A 10,893-nucleotide genomic window follows, 5' to 3' on the forward strand; every position below is an offset into this window, starting at 1 on the left:
TTGAATATCAAAATTATTTTTTATTTAATTATATAAAATAATTTATCTTTTTAAAAGTATAAAATATTTTATAATTTTAACCATAAAAATCTAATTTTTTTAAAAATGTAATGCAACATTTTTTTGAAAAAAATCTATTAAAAACCCAAAAATAACTTATTCTTGAAACATGCCTATTTAAATTATATATATATATATATATATATATATATATATTTATTTATTTATTGGAATAACTATGGACTAGTTTGATGTATTTTTTTTTTCTCAAGATTTATCCCAAAAAATAAATCTCCTTTCATATATCATTTTAACTATATAATCAATATTTTTATATAATTAAATACTAAAATTATCATTTATTTAATTATATAAAATGAATTTATTTTTAAAAAATATAAGATATTTTTACTTTTAACCAAAAAAAAATTAATTTCCGTAAAATTTTAATCAAATATAATTTTTTAACAAAAAAAAAAAAGAAATATCAGGAAAAACTATTCCTCAAACTAGTCCATGTTCACTTGGTTTTAGGAAATAGGATATTTATTTTATGTCTGTTAATAATTTATCTAAAATTAAATACCTCTATTTACACGATTCAAGTTACTTCTCTTAATTTCAAATGTGAATAGCTTTATACCTGAGTTATAAAATTTGGTAAAAAAAAATAAAAAAAATAGTGTAAAAACATTGGTATGTTGAAAAAATATTTGAAATTAAAAAAGTAAATATTATTAAATTTGTTAATATATAGTATATATATATATCATAAGATTATTCCATCTAAATCAATACTAGAATAAAAAAAAAAATCGCCTAATAAGTCAAACCAAACAAGGCTTAAACAAATATTGAACCGTACAACATAATTTTTAAAATTATTAAATATAGTTATAATATCTTACTCAAATAATTCAAATAAACCCTTTCCACATTTAAAAAAAAAATCAATAAACCTGTGATAATTTAAATCATCAACTTAAATTTAATTTTTTTTTTATTAATCTTTTTTTCAAACACTCATTACAAAGTATAATAAAAAATGGAAACAGTACAAAATGTGTCATTTCTTTGGTAAAAAGCAAAAGTTGACTGGAAAAGTTAAAATTACAGTACACGACAAATTTCACCCAATTTAGCTATGAAATTTCAAAAACAATTTATTTTAATAAAATTATTATGTATATATTAAACAAAGTGGAGGGCAAATATGAGTTTTTATCTATTATGTTTTCTGATCACTTTTATATATCAGATCGTAATCTTCATAAACGGAATACTTTTTTCCTTCTTCAATCTGAAGCTGCAGCAGCCATGGATTTCTCACCATCCGCGCTCTTATCTCAGATCGTAAGTTTTTCCTGTTCTTAATTTCTTAAATCGAATGTTCAATCTCTATATATCTTTAGATAGTTTCGCATTCTCTGTTGTTTATAGAGATCGGAAGATGAAGATGATTACTGTATATTCTCCGGAATGGACGATCCTTTGCGAGAAGCTGATAATCATCCTTATCAATATCATCACAACGCATTTAAAGACGATGAGTTCGCTGCATCCACAGATCAAATCATGAATGCGATAATGGAAGATGACGAAAATAACCTGGAGATTGCACCACAGGTATTCGAAGGTAAAATATCCGTCGCGTCGTCGTCGGCGTCAGCAACTGCCGCCGCTTCATCGACGACGACGGTTTATTCTTCTGATTTCTTCAACTGTAACTATGAGTTAATGCCGTCTCCTACAAGTTTCAATTTCATATCTATGTTTCTCGAAGAGGAAACACCGGACGATAACACCGCTGTCGGCGGCAATTTGGATGTGAGTAATAAGAGGAGTCGATCAATGTCGAAAAGCAAATCGCAGATTAAGGATCATATCATGAACGAGAGGAAGAGGAGGGAGAAGCTAGGTCAGCTGTTCATCGCACTTGCCGCCATGGTTCCTGGCCTTAAGAAGGTATCTCACCTTATCTCCTTCAATCTGCTTCGATCTTAGCAAAAAAAAAAAAAAAAAAAAAAATTAATCTCAGTTTCTTATAAAAGTAAATTAATATAATGATTAAATTAGCTTATTTAAAAATAGGGTTATTGTAAATTTTCAGAACATTAACCGGAGATAAAATTCTACTTTCAAAATAAATATTCTGATTTTTCATTCTATTTGCCCTCCAGTTTGTAGCTTTTAAACTATGTTCAATAATCATAAATTTTCTATCATTTTTTTTTTTTTTAATTTATTAATATATATATATATATATATATATATATATATATATATATATTGTAATATCATGATTCGTTATTAACTATTTTTATCACTTTAAATATTCATAGATCCATTTTAAAAGAAATATATATATATATATATATATATATATATATATATATCATTATTTTTGGTAAATAATAGATTCTGCATTTATGAAAATAATATTACATGTTATTTGTGTTTAATTTCGGTCAATCAAAGACTGCATCAGTCGAATACATACCATATATGAGAGTGTCTATATAATAAATAGAATATATTGTTTATTAGAAAATAACTGAAACATTATGACATGATATCAAAATATATTTATTTTTTTTATTTAAAATTGTTAGTATTTATTTAGTCAAATATTATTGATATATATTTATATAAGATTTCAATATATAAAAATAGAATTGATAAACTAAAAAAAAAATAAAAAATATATATATATATATATTGACAAAGAAAGTTGTCAGAGTACCTTTTCTCATTTAGAAATATCAAATGGTAATAATAATATATCCAATTATATAAACAAAAACAAATTTATCATTAATTATTTTGAATTAGATAGTATATTATATCATTTTTGTCTTTATTATTAATAATAATTATTTAAAATTATTATTATAGTATTTAATAATGTCTTTGATTAATTAGTTTAAAAAGTATGATGTTAAATAGATTAATTATTTTGCCTTGATATTTAAATATATTTATTATATTTTAATAATTTCTTTATAAATAAATATATTTACAGAATAATTAATAGTTATAAAACATAAATACGGAGACATAAAAAACAATTATGGTGTTAAATATATAAATTTTATTTTAAATATTTATTAAATAATTATTTTAAAATATTAACATGTTAATTTTTTATTATAAAAAATAAATAAATTATTATTCAAAAAATTAATATAATATCAAGTAAATTTAAAAATTAATTAATGACATTTTGATATCTTTTAAATAATTAAAAAATATTTATTATTATAATTTATAATATTATTATTTAACAAAAAAATAAGTAATATATACATATATATATATATACATATTTATATTTTAAAATTTAATATTAAATACAAAACTAAACTAAAACAAAGTTTAATAAATAAAATTAAGAATAATTAAAAAGTTGAAAATAAAATTAAAAACATATTTAAATTAACTTTTAAAATTAACTGTTATGACATATTAATTTGATAAATGATGCAAATATGAGGGGGTGAAAATATCAAGGATTTAGTAGTAAAGAATTGCTGTCTTAATATAAGTATAAAACTATTTAATATAAAATGAAAATACAAATGTGTAAACAAGATTCCTGTTTGAAACGGGTGGAAATTAGTGGGTTTTTTTTTTTTTTATATTTATATATATATATATAAATAAATAAATAAATAAATAAATAAATAAATAAATAAATAAATAAAATCTCAAATCTTTAAAAAGAAATAAAAGCAAGAGAAATAAAAACTTGAGAATATGATAACCATTAACCACTGCCACGACTAATGCCTTTTTATTTTTAGCAAATAATTACTCTTGGTAGTCTTAGTCGGTTTCGTGTTATTTAAAAAAATCATTATTATTTTTTTTTTTAAATTCATTATATATTTATAATATAGAAGTCTTTATATGTTTTATGTTTTCTTAAACTAGTGATCATTATTTCATTGTTTAAAAAAGAATTTAATATAAATAATGATACTCAAATTCTCAATTAAATCGCTTATATAATTAATTAAAATATTAAATTATATTTTATTTTTTAATCACATCAAGGTAGCCCGGTTACCGGTAGTTAGAGTGGTTTAATAGATTAAAAGCTCATATTTCAATTCCATCTGACAGTGTTTAGTTTTCCATCAATTTAAAAAAAAAATTTATTTAAATTTAAAAAGTCCCTATAAAATAGTATTTTAAACATTTAATTGAAATAATTTCAAATAATCTATAAATTAAAAATACCAATTTAATCTTATTTTATATAAAATTTAAATACTAAATTAAATTAATCCACTATATAATCAAATAAGATTTTTCAAAGACATTGATTGTTTAAAAATAAATAAATAATTCATAATCCTATCAAATTCAAATATTTAATTTACCATCTAGTTAAAATCAAACCATATTATTTAATTTATCAGCTAATTAGAATATACATTTTATATTTTCAGACAGACAAGGGATCAATAATAGTAGCAGCAATTGAAAATTTGAAACAACTAAAAATGAGGGAGACTTCTTTAAGAAATGAGGTAAACAAAATCAAGAAGAAATCTTATACGGAACATGTGACTGCAAAATCAAAGGAAGGTAAGATTCAAACAACAAATGATCTAAAGATCTCGTCATCATGTTCATCGACAATATCACCAGCCACAACCAATTCAACTGTTGTTCTAGAGGTTGATGTTAAATACGAGGAGCGTAAGATTCTGATTCGATTAAACATAAGTCGAAAGAAATTGGCTATTGCTAACTTATTGAACGAGATTGAGTCGATCGATTTGAAGGTCACTAACTGTTATTGGTTTCCCTTTGAAGATTCTTATCTTGTCATCACTATCATCGTCGAGGTATGTTAATTTAATTATGTTTTAATTATTAACACATATTTCTAATTAAGATGGGTAATTATAATACACAATGAGAAATTAAATCATAAATTCTTAAACAAAATAATTGTGTATTTTGGGGGACAATAATTGACCAAAAATAGTCACGTGAAAGTGATGTATTCTTTATAAAACTGGTCTGTATTGATACATATATGCCATGAACACTAATGATTTTATTAAAAAATTATCAATCTTATTTAATATATATATATATATATATATATATATATATATATATATATATATATATATATATATATATATATATATATATATATATATATATCATTGGTTCATAAATACAAGACTGTGTTAATTTTTTAATTAAAAAAATGTAACATATATATTATTAATATCTTTATCATTATATATATTACTTTTTTTAAAAGTAATGTTAAAATTTAAAAAAGTTTCCTTAATCATTATCTTAATATTTTTTAAGATTAAAAATTAGATTTAGATTTGGTAAATGATCCAAATTATCATTAGATTATTACAAATTTTGACATATACATTTATATATATTGTTTACTTCATACATAAAAGGTTATGGTTACATCTTTATTTTAGTTCTCTTACTTTATTTTTATAAGTTTTGATTTTCAATCCATTTAATACTGTTGTTTTCTCAACTACTTAGAAAATGACTTTTCATAAAAAAAAAAAAAAAACAATAAAAACAAATAAAGTGAAAGCTGATCAGCTTCACATACTATATGAAACAAAATTAAATATGCATATTTATTTGAATTCCTACTTGTTATATAGTTCAAAGAAAACTCACTTTTCTCTTTATTTAATTAATTGTTATTTATTTATTATCTTTATAATTGTAGATGGATGCACAATTCTCCTTAACTACAAAGGAACTTGTAACAAAGTTGCATGATCTAATAAGTCATAAATGATGGTATCTATTGAACCGGTTTTATAAGACAAGATTGAAATTGAGTTTTTCTTTCTTGCATTTTGATTTGAGTGAAAATAAACCTTTGTTTTTATGTTATGTTGTTTATAACTTCTCTACAACTTTTGTCTTCGTTCCTTTATTTGGTTTGCTATAATTTAATCTTATATATATATATATATATATATATATATATATATATATAATCAACTATTCCATCATAAAATTAAACTACATTGATATAAATTTTAATAAATTAAATATAAAAATATTTTAATAATTTAACACAATTTGTTAAATAATATTTCGAATTCATAATATAGAAATAACAACCGTGATAGGATGTGTTTTGATTTTTTTTTTAACGACAAACTCTCACGTAGAGGTACTTACAAATATTAGTTTGAACAAAAAAAAATGTTATTAAATTTAATTATAGAATATTTAAACACATAATGTTTTTAAATAAATACTAATTTTTTTTTTATCAAACCTAGCATTTTGAAAAAAAAACCGTACCTTATTTGTTGCCCAATTATATAATCTCTTAATTTATTATTTAATTCTTACATCCCGTTCTTATAAAATTTTAATTTTAAATATAAAAATATTATAATAACTTAAACAATTAAAAACTCAAATATCTTAATATCAAACAAACTACACTTAAGTGTTTAATATAAATAGATTGTTCAGGCTTGTATAAATTTGGGTTAGCATTATAATATAATTATTTAAAAAATTATTATTGGAAATAAATTTTAGAATATATATATATATATATATATATATATATATATTTATTTATTTTTGATAAAAAATTTAAAATTTTTAATATACAATAATAAAATAAAAAATTATAATTATTTTAGTATTTTGGTTAGTATAAGTAATACGAGAATACTCCGATTTTTATTTTGTTTATTTATAAAATAAACTAAAGTGACAACGCTTAAAGTCAATTAGATTATTATGTTTCGATATGTATTAATCTAAAACCTGTACAAGCCAATCGAAATGTCTATGCTATAAAACTAAACTTTTGATCCTCGTCTTTAAGATAGGACAACATCCTACATGGATAGTCTTCTTTTATACTTTTTTATGATATTCAAGAGAGGTAAACTAAAGGATTTTATAACATAATTAATGTAGAAAAAGTATTTTCTAAAAACAGTGCACGAGATCAGTCTACCATTCAATATTTTTGTTGTGTCCCCACCGCGGACGGTGTACTCGAACGAATAGGTAAGGCACGAGACCATCAACTTGGGATAGAACAAACCGCTTTTAAAGACGGGTCATTCAAATGGAAAAGATCCTTTCACCACATGGAAAACGAAAATATTTTTAAAACAAGAGCATAGAAGACGAGACGAAAAAACAACGTATACAACTCTACTAATTTTTTGGCATCTCTCAATAATTCAACATGCGAAGAATGATATGATGGATGTGTATATTCATGACCAGTTACAATACTCTTGTTAATCACTACATGAAAATAAGACAAGTTCAAGACATTAAATGGAATTCAAGCATCATAAAATCATATTGTCCAAGCCAAATCAGTGTCATGTCATATTTTCTTATTTTATAATTCTATTTTAATACTTGGTTGAGAATGATCACGAACAGCGTTCTTGAAAATCTTTTGAAAAACATTATCAACAATTCCTTTCTTTGAAGGTGGTATTTGTATTGTAACTTCCTCACTATCAAAACTCTTTAGTTTACCGACTTCTCATTCAACTTATGGGAATTTTCGGAATTTATGTCTATAAGTTTTTTTTATACTTCATTCTCGAAAATTAAATGTTGTTTGAACTGAGAGATCCGCAACATCTATTTTTATTCCCATTAAATGTTGTTTGAATCGAGAGATCCCTCCACAAACAATAGTTTTATGTCAAAATGTGCATTGATTTGATCTATTGCCTATTTGCTCGAATAGAATTGCATATTCCCATGATGCATCCGACTTATGTTTGACATTTAGAACAATGCTTGATTGTGTTGGAGTTTTGACTTCATATTTAGGACGAGTGACTCCCAAGTTAGACATAATTAATTAGTAATAACTGTCCTCTATCAACAATTAAGAATACAAACAAACTAAATATTAAATATCATCGATTAAAAAAGATCAAACAAACCAATAACAAATATGAACACATTCAAACTCATAATCTATATAAAAAATTTATCCCCTCTTTAAGCTTAACGACAATAAGAGATGTATATCCTTAACCTCCTAGAGAGTTCATGGGTTCGAGTTTGTTAGACGACAAGTTATGCACCTAGTTAAATGGTTAAGTGAGTTTACAGACTATGTGCTTAACCTCATTGTGGTCACATTTTTTTAAAAGAATTAAAACTTAGTTCTAGAGAGAGAAAAGCTCTAAAGATTTTCTGGTGATTTTCTAGACAAATTTTCTGGCGACGAATTCTAGAAATTCTTCTCCAAGAACGTGCACATCATTCTACTCAGCAACAATAACAAATCAGAAATTCAATCGCATTACCGAAAAAGAAAAAAACATCTTTCGTTAATTGAAACACGATCGACATAAACAACACGATTCACGAAGTAAGTGTCGCTAACCATAAATCTATCAAAATTGTGTCGATATCTTTTCTAGATGCTTATTTTCTGGCCGCAAGCGTCGGTTAATTCTCTAAACTTGGGTGTTCTCGAAAGGTTGCCTTTCGAAGCAGTTTCGTCGCTAAATCTTTAGGGTTTATGAATTGCCATATTTGTGCATTTACATTGCTTTATTATTGTGTTCTGCTCTTCAATAATGGAGAAAAAGAAAAATAATAAAGCCAAGGAAGTCAAAGAGTTTGTTATGGAAGGTCTCAAGGAGATTACTGAAAAAAATCGAAATGATTGCTGAAGAAGTTATTCGAGAAAAACAGGATAAAAGCAAAGAAAAAACAAATGTTGTGTAATTCTGAAGAAAATAATGTAGGAAAGCAGGGGAAGAAGGTTTCTGAAGAAAATAATGCAAGAAAATAAGGAAAGAATGAAGGAATTTGGAAGGTTGGTTACAATGTAAGAGTCAATCTGTTTGGACTAAAAAACTAAATTACCAAACTCTTGATGCATTCCAAAAAAAGGAGAGATTATTACTAATAAAGAGAAAATTCAGCATATAACAATTCAACTCAATATTCATTATCTTCAGGACTAAAATTTGCCGAAGAAAAAATAATATGAAAATATAGTAAATTGGTTAGTGCCTATAATGAGGGAGCTGATGAAGACCACTAAATCGAAGACCTATACTATCATGAATAACTCTACCTGGAAAGTAAATGATGTATAAAATAAAAATGCAGGAAAAAAAATCTGAACATCATGTCTACAAAGGAAAAATCTTCTTGGGGGGGTGTTAAAACAATAATGGAGGTACTTAATTATTCTTTTGAATTTAAACTGTCAAATGAAGTAGAAGAAACGTGCATAAAGGAATGAGAAAATATGGTGGTAGGGAATTATATTGGGAAAAACAAAATATCATTCCCAATCACCAAAGAAGCTTGAATGAAACAATGGAATGAAAATGGGCTGAAGAAGATCTCTACAAATATCCATGATCTCTACCTTTTCAATTCAAGAAGGGATCAAAGTTGAATGAAATTTTAGAAAATGGGCATACATATATTGGATCCAACTGCATGAAGTTGGAAAGATGATCCGAAAATTTGAACATGTTAAGTAAATATAAGGAGACAACAAATATATAGTTCAAACTTTGGAATATCCCTGCTCACATGTACAAAGTAGAAACCATTAGTCATTTTGCAGGGTTATTGGGAAAACCATTATACATTGACCCAATAATAGAAGGAGGAGAACATCTATCATTTGCTAGAATTAGCATAGAGGCGAATCCTTGTAGCACATTACTGAATAATATGACAGTGGTCGACATGAAAGGAAAATCTATTGTCATGGAAATCACTTATGAGTGGAGACCAAACATGTGTGCATTCTACATTAATACTTTCCAATATGTTAATACGAAATGTTCTCAAGCTATGTAAAAAGATTAAAAGATACTAAAAGGCCAAGAATCAAAAAATTTAGGAAAAATAAATATTAGAGTCTAAAAGTAAAGAGAAAAATGTGGAGGAAGAGAAAGAAGCAGAACCAATGAGGATTCTAAAAAGAAAGAAAATAATGAAATTGAAGGGAAAATGTTAAGGGGTTTCTGTTGAAGAAGAAAATAAAAGTAGCGATGAAACAAGGAATGAAGAAGATGAGAAGTTGATTTTCAAACAAATCAAGCTGTAATAGAGGAAACCAGAGAGGAAAATACTCAGAATAATCAAGCTGAAGTAGAGGTTATAACGGTTGTTGTAGAGGATAACGTAGCTGAAGCTAAAGGAAGCAAAAACAAAAATCCTGAAACTCAAGTTGAGAAAAACAAAGATAAGAATTCTGAAATCCTAAAAAAGAATATTTTCTATCAGATTAACACGAGTTCGTTCAAAGAAAGATTACACAATGAGAATAAGCAAACTTCATCATCTTTTTCAATTCAATCTCCTTTCATCGCAAGAGGAAGATATGGGAAGGGAAAGGGAAATGCCACATGACGTAGTAGGCTTATATAGAAATAAACACCCTAATTGAGATAATTAGGAGCTGCTATTGATTGTAATCTTTGTTGTATGGTTGTATGAATGTTACTAATCAGATACTTTAGGGTAATCAAATACTTTAGGGTCTGTTTATTGTTATCTTTTAAACATAGATAGGGTCTGTCTAGTTATGATTCTTGATCCTCTCACTTTTAAGATTTTTAATGAAATGATATTAACTGTTTCAAAAAAAAAATAACTGAAAATAGAATAATGATTTAACATAAACATACTTCATAATGTAAAATTCGGTTGGTTGTAAATTCTCTACTTATGATAGACGCCGCCACTCCATGTTACCCTGAAATAGCGACAACATTTTTTCACATTAAACACAAAATATTTGTCTTAATTTATTTATTAAATACTATTCAAACTGAACCACGATCACATTATCTCAAATAAACTCAACTCAAACCAACCTAGCAATTTTTAGAT

At 24.8% G+C, this 10,893-nt stretch overlaps 1 protein-coding gene across 3 annotated transcripts; it reads left to right on the forward strand.

The window, feature by feature from the left end:
• The first annotated feature begins 1,248 nt into the window (after positions 1-1,248).
• LOC124910565 (transcription factor NAI1-like) lies at positions 1,249-5,913 on the forward strand. 3 transcript variants are annotated; one of them, XM_047451232.1, is made up of 5 exons: positions 1,249-1,353; positions 1,441-1,965; positions 4,455-4,593; positions 4,684-4,856; positions 5,735-5,913. In XM_047451232.1, exons 1-5 carry the CDS (start codon positions 1,318-1,320, stop codon positions 5,804-5,806), a joined length of 945 nt encoding a protein of 314 aa, XP_047307188.1. In that variant the 5' UTR covers positions 1,249-1,317; the 3' UTR covers positions 5,807-5,913. The 3 variants fall into 3 exon arrangements, with proteins under 3 accessions (XP_047307188.1, XP_047307189.1, XP_047307187.1); XM_047451233.1 differs by having other exon boundaries at positions 1,441-1,636; positions 1,784-1,965; positions 4,455-4,856; XM_047451231.1 differs by having other exon boundaries at positions 4,455-4,856.
• Positions 5,914-10,893: the final 4,980 nt, after the last annotated feature.

The sequence above is a fragment of the Impatiens glandulifera genome, chromosome 7 (genome assembly GCF_907164915.1).
Source record: "Impatiens glandulifera chromosome 7, dImpGla2.1, whole genome shotgun sequence".
Lineage (NCBI taxonomy): Eukaryota > Viridiplantae > Streptophyta > Magnoliopsida > Ericales > Balsaminaceae > Impatiens > Impatiens glandulifera.

Bases quoted from the DNA above. Each gene is read 5' to 3' on its own strand.
- LOC124910565 (XM_047451231.1), top strand. From the start codon at position 1,318: ATGGATTTCTCACCATCCGCGCTCTTATCTCAGATC. The intron at 1,354-1,440 runs GTAAGTTTTTCC...TGTTGTTTATAG, and splicing joins CCGCGCTCTTATCTCAGATC to AGATCGGAAGATGAAGATGA. The intron at 1,966-4,454 runs GTATCTCACCTT...TTATATTTTCAG, and splicing joins TGGTTCCTGGCCTTAAGAAG to ACAGACAAGGGATCAATAAT.